General features: G+C 40.7%; 1 protein-coding gene across 1 annotated transcript in view; it reads left to right on the top strand.

Annotated features, from left to right (window-relative positions):
• Positions 1 to 14,105, top strand: part of LOC121390343 — a 29,289-nt gene extending 15,184 nt beyond the window's left edge. The window contains exons 6-15 of the mRNA XM_041522135.1: positions 3 to 227; positions 1,924 to 2,114; positions 3,062 to 3,141; positions 3,847 to 3,879; positions 4,621 to 4,734; positions 5,330 to 5,442; positions 10,576 to 10,825; positions 11,594 to 11,713; positions 12,518 to 12,587; positions 13,652 to 14,105. Coding sequence (XP_041378069.1) covers positions 3 to 227; positions 1,924 to 2,114; positions 3,062 to 3,141; positions 3,847 to 3,879; positions 4,621 to 4,734; positions 5,330 to 5,442; positions 10,576 to 10,825; positions 11,594 to 11,713; positions 12,518 to 12,587; positions 13,652 to 13,764 — 1,309 coding nt within the window. The 3' untranslated portion in view covers positions 13,765 to 14,105. The remainder of the gene's footprint in view (positions 1 to 2; positions 228 to 1,923; positions 2,115 to 3,061; positions 3,142 to 3,846; positions 3,880 to 4,620; positions 4,735 to 5,329; positions 5,443 to 10,575; positions 10,826 to 11,593; positions 11,714 to 12,517; positions 12,588 to 13,651) is intronic.
• Positions 14,106 to 18,331: the final 4,226 nt, after the last annotated feature.

Here is an 18,331-nt window from a genome sequence, read left to right as displayed (position 1 = left end):
AGATCAGCCTTGGAAATAGTTCCAAAGGACCAGCTCCACAACATAATCTTTAAACATCGGCGAGAATTCCCGAGTGATGACGATCTTAGAGAACGAGGCTACCGAAAGACAGTGTGGAACAATTACAAACACTCAGAGGTGCAACAGACACTGCGGGAGAGCGGAAACATGCAATTCCTGAGTCGCAAGACGACTCAAAGGGTCAGACAGAGATTCCCATTGGCCAAGTAAGTCACTACGTGTTTGTGCGCGCATGCGTGCGTATATTACATTATGTGGTACAAATGGACACATACTTAAATAGGATTTGCGTTAGTATTTTGAAGATAATAATTCTTCGTATTTACTTTTTTTGTTGTTGTTGTTGATTTTTTAAAATATGTCTTCTTTTCTTTTTTTGTTCCTTTTTTAAAGAGAAATACGTTTAACGGCCACATTTCTTTGGTTTGTTGATGATTTATGTTTTTTTAATAATATTTTAGCTTTCTGTTTGTAGCTATATTCTACAACTTGATATAAACAGTAAAACATTAATGTTTTTATTTGTCATTAGTAGAGGTCGGTTTAAAATATTTATTGAACAACTTATAAAGTTATTTCTAAATAAAAAGGAAGAATATTTTACTATCTACAATATATAGTGCGCCCCATCCTCCTACAAACAAGTCTTTTTCTAATAATTTCAGTTTTGTTTGACGTAAGAAGAAAAGTAAAAATGTTTTGGAAATAATAAAACAAAATACTATTTTTGTATCCAATTTAGAAAACAATCAGCTGAGAAATAAATAACTTGTAGTAAATTCCATAACATGAAAAAGGGCGTTCCCTATGGGATGGACAATAGATTACAGTTATTTTACTGTGTAGATTTCGCTGTGTTCACTCAATTTCACTATGATCTATACATTAAAAGCAAAATATTTTACTAATATCATTAGAGAATGCTTAGATGTTTGTTTATTTGTTTTAAAAGAAGTTATTTCGTTTACGTGGCCTCAATAATTGAATACACGTGGCCTCAATAATTGAATACACGTGGCCTCAATAATTGAATACATGATCTATACATTAAAAACAAAGTACTGTACTAATACCATTAGGAAGGAAGGAAATATTTTATTTAACGACGCACTCAACACATTTTATTTACGGTTATATACGTCGGACATATGGTTAAGGACAACAGAGATATTCAGGGAGGAAACCCGCTGTCGCCACTTCTTGAGTTACTCTTTTTGATTAGCAGCAATGGATCTTTTTTATGCACCATCCCATAGAGAGGATAGCACATATCACGGCCTTTGATATACCAGTCGTGGTGCACTGGCTGGAGCGAGAAATTAATATCATTAGATAATGCTTTAACAAAATATTAAGATGTTTGCTTAGTTGTTTTAAAAGAAGTTTGGTCACGTAGCCTCGATAATTGAATATATGTCTTGTGTTGTCTGGTCTTGTCTTGTCCTGACTTATCTCGTCTCTGTATTAGTCTGAGGGGCGGGACGTAGCCCAGTGGTAAGGCGCTCGCTCGATGCGCGGTCTGTCTGGGATCGATCCGCGTCAGTGGGCCCACTGGGCTATTTCTCGTTCCAGCCAGTGCACCACGACTGGTATATCAAAGGCCGTGGTACGTACTACCCTGTATGTGGGATGGTGAATATAAAATATCCCTTGCTGCTAATCGAAAGGAGTAGCCCATGACGTGGCGGCAGCGGGTTTCCTCTATCAATATCTGTGTGATCCTTAACCATATGTCTGACGCCATATAACCGTAAATAAAATGTGTTGAGTGCGTCGTTAAATAAAACATTTCTTTCTTTTTTCTGTATTAATCTATTTGGAGCGTATCTCAAAGAACAGATTTCTGGGGGTTTTCTATTTAAAGGTGTGATGAAATAGCACATTTCTGTTTGTTCCGTTTAGAGAACATTTCAGAGAGGACATTTTGGAATTCATCTCCAATGGATCTAGGATCAACTGTTCAAGAGTCCAGAGCGCTGTTTTAAAGAAATCAAGGGTTGGTTCTAGTTCGATTCGCCCATGGACTTCCCTGGGTATTTCCAAGAGGGGCGAGCCAGATGGGCAGGAAAGCACTACTCGTTTTGAAGACGAAGGTAACACTTACAGAACCATATCTAAAATAAAATAACTAGGATGCAATAATAACAAAAATACAAATAAAGTCTTGCAATTTATAATCTCGCAGTGCAATGCAAAAAGACTTGTAAAGACGTGATGTTGCCACAAAGAGATCAAGAAAGCTTTGTGAATTGAATCTGAAGGCAGTTACAAAGAGATCAAGAAAGCTTTGTGAATTGAATCTGAAGGCAGTTATAGGCTTTTCTCTAATTGGAGACAAAGCGCATTTTTAAAATTCATAATGGATGGGGTGTTTTTTATTATTCCGGGAATGGGGCTACCACCTTCCCCACAATGTACTGTCATGACTTATAGTCTGTTTTGTTTAACGACACTAATAGAGCACATTGATTTATTAATAATCGGCTACTGGATGTCAAACATTTTGCATCATCCCACAGACAGGATAGCACATACCACGGCCTTTGATATAAACGTCGTGGTGCACTGACTGGAGTAAGAAATAACCCAATGGGTCCACCGACGGGGATCGATCCCAAACCGACCGCGGATCAAGCGTGTGGTTTACCACTAGGGTACGTCCCGTATCTGTCATGTCTTGAAAAAAGAAAAAAAAAAACCTCCCTAATGGAAATTTGACACCGCAGAACATTTTGAAAAAAGACAGAGATATTTTTAAATGTCTCATCTCATAACAAGAATTTCAATTCAGACAAAAGTAAAATTTCCTTTTGTTTAATGATACCACTAGAGCACATTAATGTATGAAAACGCACATACATGTCACAAAAAATAAAAATAAATAAATATAAAACCAATCCCTTAAACCGAATGTCTAAAAACAGCCAATGCTTGAAAAAAAGAGAGTTGAATGTCGGTGGCAGGACGAGGGAGCCGAATCCTTGGTAAGGGACTTTAACCGTCGCTTTTTCCCTTTTTTGACATATATTCTTTGTTGTAGATGACAACACGAAAGATAGGATAGCGAGTCCGAGAACAACGTTTGAACTGCCCAAAACACCGGAAAGGACGACTTCAAAGGTGCGTGCTTTTAGATTCTACTTTGTTCAGTAACTTCTGTGTCCTCTCGCCTTGTCCTGTTTATATGTATAGTTGTCTTCGACTCTGTCTTCTGAGCTGTCCACACCATCGCCTACCTGTCTCAACTTTCTGTGTATTTCCTGCACCCATCTGACATCCTCGTCCTCTGCCGCTAATAAAGCTGGTCTGACCCACGGCACTAACTAACGACTGCCGGTAGTAGGGGTACATAGTAGGTGCTTACAAGTGCCCCTTAACAGTGCCAGAAGTAACTACTGAATACTCCCCGAAGTGGTCAGAGTAAGCCCACAGCTAAAACGCTGATGGGAAAGGCAGGTGTCAGGCACAGATAGCCATAAGAGACAAGCACCTGCCGCGGTTGGAGAGACAAGGACTGGGATGTGGAGGTGGACAGCGAAAGAAGTTGAAAGATAGGAGGAATTGTCAGCTCGGGAAAGAAATGAGATGGAATTCAAAGGAGAGAAAGGAAAGGGGGCAGTAGGATATAAAAATTTAAAAAAACAACAAAAAAAAACGTCTTCGCGAAAGTTGGGTCATAAGAAATTTCTGAACTGAACAGTTTGTAATACAAAGTATACTCCAGCCCTTTCCTCACATATAAACTGACAACATAGAACATGGCCCAAAAAGTGAAAAATTTCAAATCCTCAAACTGATTAATAATTTTAGTTTTTTCCTTTTCAGATTTCAAGAGAAAAAATGCAGAGAATGCTCAGGGTATGTAACATATATATAGTTAATAAATATTCATTGCTTTAACCGGCCTCGGTGGTGTAGTGGTTATGCCATCGGACTTCAGGTTGGTGGGTACTGGGTTCGTATCCCACCTGAGCCAATGGGTGATTTTTCATGCCAGTACCGGCCCCAACCCAGAGTGAGTGCACCGCTAAACTCAATGGGTAGGTGTAAGGCCACATACACCGAGTTTTACTCACTTCACAGGTGCGATTATGGGTGTGTCTCCCGAGTGTATGACCCCACATGAGGAATGATTAACAGGCATGCACTGCGGGTTCCGTGTACCCCGGGCTCGGGTAATATCGAGATAGCTCAACGGACAGCAAGCGAGGAGCACGGCCCTGTCAAGTAGTCCCCATACTGAAATGGAAATACTGCAGCTTCGCAATTCATCTCATCATCATCCATGTTTGTAATGTCCAGCAAAAAAATGTATTTGTCTCTTGTGTTAAATGTTTGTGGCGTTTCTAAAAAAAAAAATATATATATATATTCATTGCTTTAGATCACGCCAATGTGATATAGAAGGCTGAAAATTACAAGTTGTTCCATTATGAACTCTGTCCCGGATCAGGCCCCTGGCTATCCAGAGACGGGACCCGAGACGAATATGCTCGAAATCGTCGTGGTATATGAGCATGACACAATTATCCGCTCCGCTCCATTATGGACAGAGGAATGTCTAAAACGCATATATCAGAATGTTTATCTTTCGTTCAGGACACAGACCCAGAGGATCTCCTGCACCATATGGAGAGTGGGAGCGAACTGGGTAAACAGCTCAGACAGTTGCTGCAGGACACACACAAGCCTGAACACCAAAATGGATTTACGGTTAGTCCTTGTCACAGATAAAAACAAATGGTCTTGTCTTTCTCTGGAATTCCGGATTTTAGTGTGTCCCTGTCCTTATTCTTTAATTAAAAGTTCACAACCATCCATATTTTTGTCTAAAATTCCAGATTTTAGGGCCATCGAGAAACTGTTATTTTTTGTTTGTTGTTTGGTGAAAAACAACATGGTCATGTCTTCACAACCATCCATATTCCTGTCAAAAATTCCGGATTTTAATGGTATTAAATAACAGTTTCTGGATGACCATTAAAATCCGGAATTTTGTTGGTTGGTGTAGAGTTCATAATCATTCAAATTTGTCCAAAAATCCGGATTTTAGGTCCATCCAAAGTATGTTCTTGCTTTTGTCATTTGATTTACAGCTCACAATCATCCGAGTTTGCCTGAAATTTCGAATCGTAGTCCTATCATTCAACGCAGTAAGCGTGGTAGAAAAACAATGTGGTGTGTCGTTAAACAAAACATTTTTTTTCTTTCTTGTTTTAGAATTAACCAAAAGACTGACGCCATATAACCGTACATAAAATGCGTTGAGTGCGTCGTTAAATAAAACATTTCCTTCTTTTTGTTTTAGAAAACCAGTGTTTTGGTGACGATGTCAACGGAAGACATTGTGCGCAAGGCTAAAGCTCAGGCTGAACAGACAAAAGACAGGACCACTGCAGATGACACTGGCGATAACAGAGAGTAGGAAACTTTTTCTTTGAACACACAAATATCCTGAGCCGGTTTAAGGATCCGCGGCGCCTGTAACACAAATAACAGCGGGGACCCCTTTCCCAGGATATATATTTTGGAACCCCCTTGGGGAGATGGGGAACAATGACCTGGGGGAAATAAATGTACACATCACCGCGGGGCCGCCTGAAGGGCGGGGAGGGGGGGGGGGGGGCGTAGCACGTGCTATATGTGCTACTATGATAAACCGGCTTTGTAAATATCCAGGATCGTTCGCAGTCGTTATGTTTAGTTTTACTATTTTTATATTAAAATGCACTTAAACGTTGTATAGTGTATCTTTTTAAAAAAAAGTTTAATGACACCACTGGAGCGCATTGAGTAATTTATCAACGGCAATTGGATGTCAAACATTTGGTATTTTTGACGCGTAGTCATTTTACCAATGCAACAAGGGATCTTTTATATATGCACTTTCCCACAGACAGGAAAGCACATACAACGGCCTTTATCCAGTTGTGGTGTACTGGTTGGACCGAGAAAAGGCCAGTCAGCTGAATGGATCCACCAAGCTGGATCGATCCTGAAATACAAGCACCTTAAACGAGCACTCAACCGTCAGATACCGACTCCAAACCCTGAGTGAGTGCTCCGCAAGGCTCACTGGGTAAGTGTAAACCACTTGCACCGACCAGTGATCCATAACTGGTTCAACAAAGGCCATGGTTTGTGCTATCCTGCCTGTGGGAAGCGCAAATAAAAGATTCTTTGCTGCTACTCGGAAGAGTAGCTCATGTAGTGGCGACAGCGGGTTTCCTCTCAAAATATGTGTGGTCCTTAACCATATGTCTGACGTCATATAACCGAAAATAAAAATGTGTTGAGTGCGTCGTTAAATAAAACATTTCTTTCTTTCTTTCCGTCTGAGCTAAATCCCACCCCATTATCAAAATACTGGCGAGTTTGTATCAGTGTTTAGCTCTTATGCCATTATGAATAGTCAAGAGGATATAGTCGTGTTCGGGCAATATGTCGACCATAAACATCACCAAAACCAATATCTCCATCACGGTCACGACCATTCCCGCCACTACCATTGTCACTATTACAGGGCTTCTAGATTATGGTAGCCCCACTCCCATGGCTAGTGATATTCAATGCTGGGCTAGTAAGTAACTAATACAGGGCTTCTAGATTATGGTAGTCCCACTCCCATGGCTAGTGATATTCAATGTTGGGCTAGTAAATAACTACTATTGCAATGCCCAACAGCTAGTGAATTTTGTTTGGCTAAATGTTGCAGTTAAGTCAATATGAATATCCTGTTTCCAACTCCAACCCCCCAACCCCCTGTGTTAGTGTTTTTAAGTTCTACCTCTCTCTTTAAGTGACATATCTGATTATTACTATTATTTAGTAAACGTCTATTAACATTAAAAAAATTAGGGCTAATGAATTGTTAATCGTGGCTAGTAAAATGTTTTAATCACTGATCCAGTGGCTAGTGGATTTTATAAAAATTCTAGAAGCCCCGCTAATAGTACATCCACATCTATTATCACCATTAGCAGTAGCAGCAGCAGCAGCAGCACTATGATCATCATTATCTTCACCATCGTCATCATGTTCATCATCATCAACACCATCACCGTCATCACCATTACCATCATCATCACTGCATCTATACCATCGCCATCATCACCATAATCATGATTATATCATTATCTTCACTATTACCACAATCGCCGTCATCATCATCACCAGCATAACCACCAGCATCACAAATCCACATCTGTCATCACCAACACCACCATTATAATGATCATGATGACAGTTACCATCTGAATGACAAAGCCGTTATCCGCGGTCAAGGCCGTATCTCTGCACATTGCAGAGTCAAACGGGCATTTGGCAAAACAGAAGTTGATTGCATGGATTCTATCTAGTGCATCAACTATAGAAGGACTACCACTCCCGAGGAGATATTTTACTGGACAATGTATCCTTCCTACACCGCTCAAAAAAAGGACTGCCTCTCACAGAGTTGTTTACTAAATCAAAACTAGCACAGGACAAAACTCGTTGGAATAAATATAGCTGTGATGATACCATCAAATAAAATCCCATAGACGACAATAGTAACATATGTGTCTAAAACTCGTACATGCAGCGTATCAGTTGACATATACTACCACCCCCCAACCTTAAAGTAAATCAGAAAAACATTGGGGGTGAAGCTGCTTAGTGCTCATTTCAGACATACCTTAAAGGGACATTCCTGAGTTTGCTGCAATTTCTAAGATGTTATCGACTAACAGAGACTTTTTAACGATTGTAATTACATATCAAATATATTTTTTCTGCATAATATATTAGTGACTGTATATTAAACGTGTTTCTGACCGTTCTAATATTTGTACTAGGTTAAATGTCATTTTATTTCCTGAAATGTATTTTTTCGTATGTACGAAATTATTTGAAGACAAAATCCAGTTTTGGCAAATATTAAGACTACCAGAAACACATTGAATATACAGACAGTGATATTCTAAACCAGAAAATAAATTTAATATGTAAGTTTAATCGTAGAAAAAATTTATTAGTCGAAAACATCTTACAATACAGCAAACTCGGGAATGTCCCTTTAATTCCACACATAATTTGACAAGCTCTTTTTATTAGGTCTTTGGGGTGCGACATAGCCCAGTGGTAAAGCGCTTGCTTGATGCGCGGTCGGTTTAGTATCGATCTCTGTCGATGGCCCCATTGGGCTATTTCTTGTTCCATCCAGTGCCCCACAACTGGTGTAACAAAGGCCGTGATATGTACAATCCCGTCTGTGTGATGGTGCATATAAAAGATCCCTTGCTGCTAATCCATAAAAGTAGCCCATGAAGTGGCGACAGCCGGTTTCATCTCTCAATATCTGTGTGGTCCTTAACCATATGTCTGACGCCATATAAGCGTAAATAAAATGTGTTGAGTGCGTCGACAAGTAACATATTTTCTCCCTTTCTTAATAGGACTCCGCACATGTTTCAAGCACTAGTTCAAATTTAATTACAGTAATTTACACATTTTTACCACAACAAACAGTCTCACATTTATTACCAAAGTTGGGTGCATCTCGAACTTTGACCCACTCAGAAACTATTTGGTGTACGGCTACCATGAATCGCTGTCGAAACAGTGATAAGATTAGGCGTTTTGTTTATCGACGTCACTAGATCACCATCGGCTGTTGAATGTCAAACATTTGGTAATTAGGCATATATAGTCTTAAGAGAGAAATCCGCTACATTTTTATCTAATGCAAACTTGCACTTTTCCACAGACAGGAAAGCACATACAACTGTCTTTGCCTATTTCTGGTGCACTGGTGAGAACGAGAAAAAACCTCGATCATTTGAATGGATCCACCGAGGTGATTCGATCCTGAGACGCAAGCACCTCATATGAGCACTCAACCGACTGAGCTAAATCACAACGCCGACATCTGTCGTCATTATCATTACCATTACCAACTTCACCATCACCATTACTATCATTACAGTTATCATCATCACCATCACGACCACCACAATCGTCATCACTATCACAACGTCACCATCACCATTATCATCATCACCATCACCATTCCTATCATCACAACTACAATTATTATCATCATCATCATCATCATCATCACAATCACCACAAACCAACATTTCCATAACAACGTTCACATATATCACCATCAACATTACCATCATCACCTTCACCATCACCATCACCATTATCATCATCACCATCACCATTAATATAACCATTACAATTATCATCATGATCACCATCATCACAATCACCACAATCGCCATCTCCATAACAACGTCCACATATATTATCATCACCTTCACCATCACCATCACCATTATCATCATCACCATCACCATTAATATAACCATTACAATTATCATCATGGTCACCATCATCACAATCACCACAGTCACCATCACTATCACAACTTCCACATCTATCATCATCACCATCACCATCATCACCATTACTATCATCATCATTACAATGATCATCATCATCACCACAGTTGCCATCATCATCACAACGTCCAGACTCCACATCTCTAACCATCATCGTGACCATGATGATCATCATCACCATCTTCATCACTATCATCACCATCACAACGTCCACATATCACCATCACCACTGCCATTACCATCATCACCATCACCATCACCACCATCACAACGTCCAGACTCCACATCCATCACTATCATCATCATCATCATCATCATCATCACCACCACCACCACCACCACCATTATTATTACCCACCATAAACACAGTCACCGAGTTAAAAGGAAGCTCCCGATTACAATTCCCCTCTATTTATTTTTTATTTTTGCTTATCGTCATCATCATTACCACCTTCATCACCATCACCACTGTCACCATCACCATCACAACATACACATCTACCATCGGTACCATCATAATCATCACCACTATCACTATCATCACCGCCAATATCACCATCACCGTCACCGTCATAACATTCGCATCTATCACCATTACTATCATCACCATTATAGTTACTTTTGTTTTGTTCACCGTCATCATTATTACCACCTTCATCACCACCACCACTATCACCAACACCGTCACAACATACACATCTATCACAATCATCGTTACCATCATAATCATCACCACTATCATTATCATCGCCGCCAATAATATCACCAATCATAGTCACAGTCATAACATTCGCATCTATTACCACCGTCACCGATGGCCTGCCTAACCACGACGCCACCGAGGCTAGTACCCATTATCACAATCACCGAGCTGTAAAGGAACCTCCCGATTACAATTTACCTTTATAATTTCTTTCATCTGGGCCAAAATAGGGCTATTTCTCGCTCTAGCCAGTGCACCATGACAGGTATATCAAAGGCCGTGTTATGTGTTATCCTGTCTGAGATGGCGCATATAAAAGATCGAAAAGAGTAGCCCATGAAGTGGCGACAGCGGGTTTCCACTCTAAATATCTGTGTGATCCGTAACCATATGTCCGACGCCATATAACCCTAAATTAAATGTTTTGAGTGCGTCGTTAATTAAAAAATTTCCTTCTTTCAGCTGGTTCACCGTACTTCACGAAGAAAACGAAAAAGCCAAAAGTAACATCGTCGCAGACAAGTACCGTGCGGCCATGTTGCGGCGCAGACTGCGCGTGCTCGACTGGAAGAGGCGGAAGATGAATTACGAACGCACGTGGCGCGCCGTCATACCCGGGGACGACTTGAAACCTCAGAAACCAAAGAGATACGTCCTGGATGAGCTGCAGGAGAAATATCAGGGATGTTCATATAACGACGCTTCGAAGAAGGTTTGTTGTTCAGACGCGTGTGCGGGGGATGGGGGTGGGGGATGCAGGAGAAATGTCAGGGATGTTCCTATAACAACGCTTCCAAGGTTTGTTGTTCAGGCGCGTGCACGGGGGGTGGGGGTGGGGGATGCAGGAGATATATCAGGGATATTCCTATAACAACGCTTGGGAGGGGGTTGCAGGAGAAAGGCCAGGGATGTTCCTATAACGACTCCTCCAAGAAGGTTTGTTGTTCAGACGCGTATACGGAGGGCGGGGGTGGGGGGGGGTGCAAGAGAAATATCAGGGATGTTCCTATAACAATGCGTCCAAGAAGGTTTGTTGTTCAGACGTATATGCGGGGGGGGGGGGGGGGTTTGCAGGATAGGGTCGGGGATGAAATTCTCACCACCTGCTTCAAGCGAATTTCCCTCTTTAAAAAAACAAAAACAAAAAAAAAACCAACATTTTTTCAGAGAAAGCTTGACCCGAACCCACATTATGTATACAAGCTTAGCTCGCTACAATCTAGATCCCCCACCAATGTACAATTTGCTTGTGCCTCTTGTTATATCAAGAAGGGTGGAGAGGTAGATCCAGGAAGAAATATATAATGTGCGTGAAGACCAACGAGGAAACAGATAAGGTGGCAATTTCGGGTTAGTTCTAAAACAAACGTTTAACTATTTACGAAAATAAATACATAATAATAATTTAAAAAGCCAACACATTTTTGTAGGAGTATGTCGGTTCTCTTGTGACTGTAGTGTTATTTTCTTCACATTTCAGCTCGGGACGTTAACGTTCAGCACGGTGTTTCTGTGCAAGGCACTAACAGCTAGACACCGCCGTACGAGGTCGGACGAATCAATCCAAGCAACCACCAATGAAGAAGATATTGGTTTACAGGTAGCTTTGTTACATTGTTAGCGTTTAGTGTTTCAGCCCTTGATGTGTGTGTGTGTGTGTGCGTGTGTGTGTGTGTCTCTCTCTCTCTCTCTCTCTCTCTCTCTCTCTCTCTCTCTCTCTCTCTCTCTCTCTCTCTCTCTCTCTCTCTCTTTCATTGTTTGCATTATCATAGTTTGACGCCCAATAGCCGATATATTTTTCGTGTTGGGATGTCGTTAAACATCCATTCATTCATGCATGGACAAGTTTCACATTGTCCTTTTCAAATTGTATAAATAATTGCATATTAAGGGAGACTACTGGGATACAGCCATTAGTAAAGAAAAGAAGGATTTGTCCCCCATTGGAAGGCGATGTCGTATGGGTTCAAGGGGTCTAGAACAGGCCCGTAGCCAATGTGGTCTCCGGGGGGGGGGGGGGGGGGGGGGGGGGGGGGGGTACCGGTGACTGTTTTTTTTTCAATATGCTCCCGGCCCCCTAAGCAACTCGTGTTCGTGTGAGGCATAAGCCAAAACGACCCCCACCCCCTCTCAAAATCCTGGCTACGGGCCTGCAGAATAATGTAAAATAAATATTGGGTCTTCAAAGCCGTTTACGAACACAATTTAAATTATATTTGAAAAAAATTCAGTCAATATTCGCATTATATTTTATTCACTTCTTTGTTTTCGATACTGTGTTAAATTCATAATTACTGGATTTTTTGAATTTTTTTTATTGATTTTTTTTTTTTTTTTTGTTAATCTGAATACATGCATTTATTCATACATTTTGTTTTTACAATTGCTCATTCTTGTTGTTCAGGCTGACACCAAAACCAATCACAGACCCGATCGACCTAGGAGTGCAGTCGCCGCGGATAGTCACGACAGAGGTTAGTTCCCTTTACTGAATAATTACTTTGTGTTAGCTTTAACCGGCCTCGGTGGCGCAGTGGTTAAGCCATCGGACTACAGGCTGGTAGGTACTGGGTTCGCAGCCCGGTACCGGCTCCAACCCAGAGCGAGTTCTTAAGGGCTCAGTGGGTACATGTAAGGCCACTACATCCTCTTCTCTCTCACTAAACATCTAACAACTAACCCACTGTCCTGGACAGTCAGCTCAGATAGCTGAGGTGTGTGCCTAGGACAGTGTGCTTGAACCTTAATTGGATATATGTACGAAAATAAGTTGAAATGAAATGGTAGCCTACATGTTGACTAACATAATTGTATTGGTGAAATGAGCATAAATTATACTTTGACAAATTTGGAGGTAAAAGAGTATATAAATGTTATAACGATAATATATTATACCAAGCGGAGCGGCGCGTAGCTCAGTGGTGAAGCACTCCAACCAGTACTCCACAAATGGTGTAACAAAGGCCGTGGTATATATTATCCTGTCTGTGGGATGGTGCATATAAAAAAGATCCCTTGTTGGTAATCGGTAAGAGTGGCCGATGAAGTGGCGACAGCAGGTTTCCTCTTTCAATATCTGTGTTACCAAATGCCCGACGCCATATAACCGTAAATAAAATGTGCTGAGTGTGTCGTTAAATAAAACATTTCCTTCCTTCCTATACCAAGCGGAAAATCGCCTATTATCCATTTATTCTTTTATTGGTTGATTGATTGATTGATTGGTTGATTCATTCATTCATTATTTAATTGATTCATATACACAAAAACACACAATACACACACACACATACAAATAAAAAACACACACACACACAAACACACACAAAAATACACACACGAACACTCACACGTCACATAAACATACACATATGCACACACACATACACACACACACAAACGCAAACACACATACATACATACACATGCACACACAGACCCACGCACGCAAACTAACAAACATATGCATCTGAGGAACTAGACTGGTAACAATTAAATATACTGTGTGTAAGACCTATTTTATTTTATTTAATTGTAGACAATCTGAAAATCTCTTCAAGAGTGAAGGATCAACAGGACAAATCTATTCTCACGAGAGAACGACTCAAACCTCCAACTATTAACAACTTTATGCTCACCAGTAAATCTTAGCGTGTCCTTGTTCCGGAGCAGCTGCTATCGCCAACAACTGACAAACATTTCAGGGGCGGATCTAGGACTTTGCAAAGATGGAAGGGGTGTGTGTTTACAAAAGTCTTCAAAGGGCAATTTGATATTGTCAGAGGCAAGAGCAGAGCGAGATTTGCACGGAGGGAGATCTGTAAGGAGAAGGGAAGGGAACTGTATTAACGTGCCCACATCCTTACGGTTCAGGCACGTCCACCATGGACTCGGGGTTCTGACTTCCCCAGCCTACGATTCCATGGCGGGACATAAGGAGATGGAGGGCATGCTTCCCGGAAATTAGTTAAATAAAGATGTTACGAGACGTGTTTTCAGAGCAATTTAGTGTTATATATTGTGGATGATGAATTTGTTAAAGGAAACAAAAATCATTAAAAAAAAAGTATTTGGAAAGGGTTGGGGTGGGGGTGGGGTAGGGGGAGGGGGTCTCGGAACTCTTCGGTGTCTTTATTCCGGACCGCCTGATCAAAGGTGTACGGGATCCCAGTTTTGTAGGTGGCAGGCTGGCTTTTAAATGAAAATGCCCGAATCTGGATGACAACATTATTTTTATTCATATTAGTATTGCTACCAAATAGCTGTATAGGGTTGGAAACGAATCGCTACTAATTTTGTGGGTAGAATGATGGAAATACATGGTAAAAAGGTATCGGGTTAGCGCATTTTGCCGAATTTGAGGTTTTTCTCTCCTCCTCCCCCCCCCCCCCCCCCCCCCCCCCCCCCCCCCCCACACACACACACACACTGAAGCAAATGGTCCGCTTTCAGAACTAAAACATACAGGTTTATACATATGGAGTTTCTGGTGGTGCAAAAACAAAATAGATAAAAGGTCCACTTGGTTCATATTTGACCCCCCACCCCTCCAGGTCCAGATCACGCTACGCCCCTGACTAGGGTGGTTGTTGCCACCCCCACCCCCGCCTCGTATGCTTATGCGCCTGGTGTACAAAAGCAAGACAAATATATGCTGACTTATGCTAGTCCAAGACTACCAACTGCCAGCAGAAAGTTGGCCAACTCGAAAATTGCGTTGTAATATCCCCAACTCCCGACGGATGCGCTCAGATTAACAATTAATGGGTTATACGACGAGAATTGAGTTGTAAGAACACTCAGACTAGCAACTGAACAGTCATAAAGTCGTGACAGCGTAAAGTTGGTCAACGTTTTGATGGCAGTTAGTAGTCTGAGACCAGCATAAATTCGTTATTTCGAAGCACCTGGTATCGACAACATTGCAACTGGCAACAGACCACAATTATTTACATTATATATGTAATTTCTACATAGCGTTAGTGGCTACATCCCTTTCAATAATATCAGTAGGCCCGTGAATTTATTAACGCCCCTTTACTCTAAAAAGGACAACCCCTGTTGTCCAGCTATTTCTCCCAGGGTATTGGTTTAAGCTAACACACCCACTAAAACTTGATCGGAGTACACTCATGTTAATAGGCGTACGGGCTCCAACGTTTGTAAGCTGCAGGCTGGCTTTTATTAAACGAAAATATCCGAATCTGGATAGCTACATCTATTCATATTAGCATTAATATAAACACAGCTATATAGGGTTGCAAACGAATCATTACGCTTCTTTGTTTTTTTACATTAATTACAACTAATTTTAAGGGTAGAATGATGGAAATACATATAAAGGTCTGAGGGTAGCACATTTTGCCCAAAAATCTGTATAATTGTTGCCCTAATTCGAGGTTTTGCTCCAGCCCTGAAAGGGCGGGGGGGGGGAGGGGGGGTACGTTGTCCCACCTGCCACCTTGTCTCGTAAGCTTTTTTATGTTCATTTTACACTAAAAGTACTACATTTGCAGTTACCAAAAACAAATCATCAGTGTTAACAAGTTATCTACCCTTGTTTGCAAATTATATGCTTTTTCTGTGTCAACTTATACCCCAAACGCATGCACAAAATTTACTCATGTGAGTAAATTTGCTCATAAGTAAATTTACTTATGTAAGTAAAAGCACAATTGCTAAGCGTTCGTATGACATTAACAATGGTGAGTATTGCTGTCATATAAAAGGCAGATAGATTTGAATTTGCTTTAGTTCCTAACAAGACCAGGATGGAAAGATTGTTATTGTACCACAAGAAAGTCAGAAGATAGTTTCCATACAAAGTATGTGATGCACTTGATGTAGGAATAATACAAGAAAAACATATCTGGGCAAACAATAGGCAGTCCACATGGTAGCAAATCTAAACAGTGGAGAGGATCAACAACAGTGGTATGACAATTTTCGAAAAGTCAGGAATATTGTTTAATTCGGTATGTGATAAACTGTCGGATGTTTTTATATCAAAGCAAAACTGGGTCCGCATGCCACTTGACTTACGGAAACGACTGGGTATAACCATCTACTGGATGGCATTGACCGACAGAGTATCGAATTCTAGAACATGTTTGGATTTGGAAAATCTACAGTAACAGAATGTATCCATGATGTCAGTGAAACCATAATAAATGTCCTTATGAATGAGTATTTGTGGTTTCCTAAGGATGACGACCTGAATCCTGTTCTGGACGGAGGAGCCGTTCGAGGCCTGCACCTGTGCCCAGGACAGGCGTGCGCTATGTACAACGGCTCGTTCTGAATCTGCACGTTAAACACTCTGACCTGACCTGACGACCTGAATCCTGTTCTGGACGGAGGAGCCGGTCGATGCCGGCACCTGTGCCCAGGACAGGCGTGCGCTATGTACAACGGCTCGTTCTGAGTGTGCACGTTAAACACTCTGACTTGACCTGATGACCTGAAGGAAGTGATAAGTGGATTTCAAAAGAAATGACATTTTCCTAACTGTGCTGGGGCGATTCATGGATGTCGCATTCCCATCATTGGACCGCAAGACTCCCACGGTGATTATCTCAACAGAAAAGGGTTGTATTCCCTCATCAGGGTGTGTGTGACCACCAGTACATACTCAAGGATATAAACATTGGCTGGCCTGGGCACGTACATGATGCCAGAGTATTCGCCAATTCTGAGCTCTTCTTCAACAGTGAGAATTCCACTCTATTCCCACATGAAAAAGTATCTCTTCCACAAATAAAAAATATGTCACAATACCAGTTGTCCTTAACGGCGACATCGATCTGCAGTAACAACGCTATCTGCAGTAACTACATATAGCGTTGCAGTTGCTGCCGCTATCTGTTACAGGATTCGACATCTGCAATAGCTGAAAAAGAGCCTTCGAATCGCCATCTGTTGTTTGCCGCTATCTGTTGTACAAGTGTATGTGGGACACCAAGCCGCCATGTGTTGTACGGACCATTAGGTAATAACATAATTGCGTAATGTAAGGTACCTAGAGTACTATTACGTTTCAGGCTTTAACAACTCCGCTAAATGTAGTTACTGCAGATAGCGTTGTTTCTGCAGGTCGTTGTCGCTCACCGTACATTAACCAGTGTTCTCTTTCTGTCGAACAGAAAACTTTTAATTACAGGCTGAGTAGCGTCCGAATGACCATAGAACATTTGTTTGAATGTCTCAAGGGTCGATGGCGGTGTCTCCAGAAGCGCCTGGATGTAGATGTTCAGTTTGCTTGTAAAGTCACTGCGGGCTGTGTTGTGCTACACAACATATGCAAGACCCACAACCAGGGACGAAGAGGAGCCACAGGATGTTACTGGTGACATACAAAATGGCAGAGACCTGAAAATATATCACACAAGCTTTTGCTAACAATGTTTTTGAATGCAGATTCAAATAAACACTGATGGCAGATGTGTGTTCCATTCAAATAAACATTGATGGCAGATGTTTGTTTCATTCAAATAAACACTGATGGCAGATGTTTGTTCCATTCAAATAAACGCTGAAGGCAGATGTTTGTTTCATTCAAATAAACACTGATGGCAGATGTTTGTTCCATTCAAATAAACAATGATGGCAGATGTTTGTTCCATTCAAATAAACACTGATGGCAAATGTTTGTTCCATTCAAATAAACGCTGAAGGCAGATGTTTGTTCCATTCAAATAAACAATGATTCAAGATGTTTGTTTAAACCTCAGTAATTGCAGATGTTTGTTTCCTTTGAATCACTGTTATTGTTTTAAATGTTGATCTAACAGTGAAAACATACTTCGTCGCGTGAGATCCAGAAGGACTAAGTGCATCAAAATTCATTTTTAAAATGCCGAGATAATGAAAGAAAACTGTTTTTCTTGATCAGTATTTACGACGTCGAATTTGTTTTAATGACAAGGAAAGCTGAACATATTTACAATTTATTTGTATATTTGCGGTATTTATAGCATATTAGGTGTTTTAGTTATTTGCTTAAATAGTTGTAGTTACGACAATTATTCATGATTAAATTAAATGCGACATTTACGACCAACAGTATATCAAGTAAATTTAAATATTTATTCTGAAAGAACCATCACTTCTAAAACATTTCAGTTTTACAAATCACATATTTAATTGTGAAAAGGAGGAAGCTTGTAAATAGAAAATATTTAGAAGCAAACATTCAAAAAGGAATACAAGTAGAAGTACG

This window comes from Gigantopelta aegis, chromosome 15 (genome assembly GCF_016097555.1).
Source record: "Gigantopelta aegis isolate Gae_Host chromosome 15, Gae_host_genome, whole genome shotgun sequence".
NCBI lineage: Eukaryota > Metazoa > Mollusca > Gastropoda > Neomphalida > Peltospiridae > Gigantopelta > Gigantopelta aegis.
Note: the sequence above shows the minus strand (reverse complement) of the source record. Positions and strands in the feature narration are given on the sequence as shown.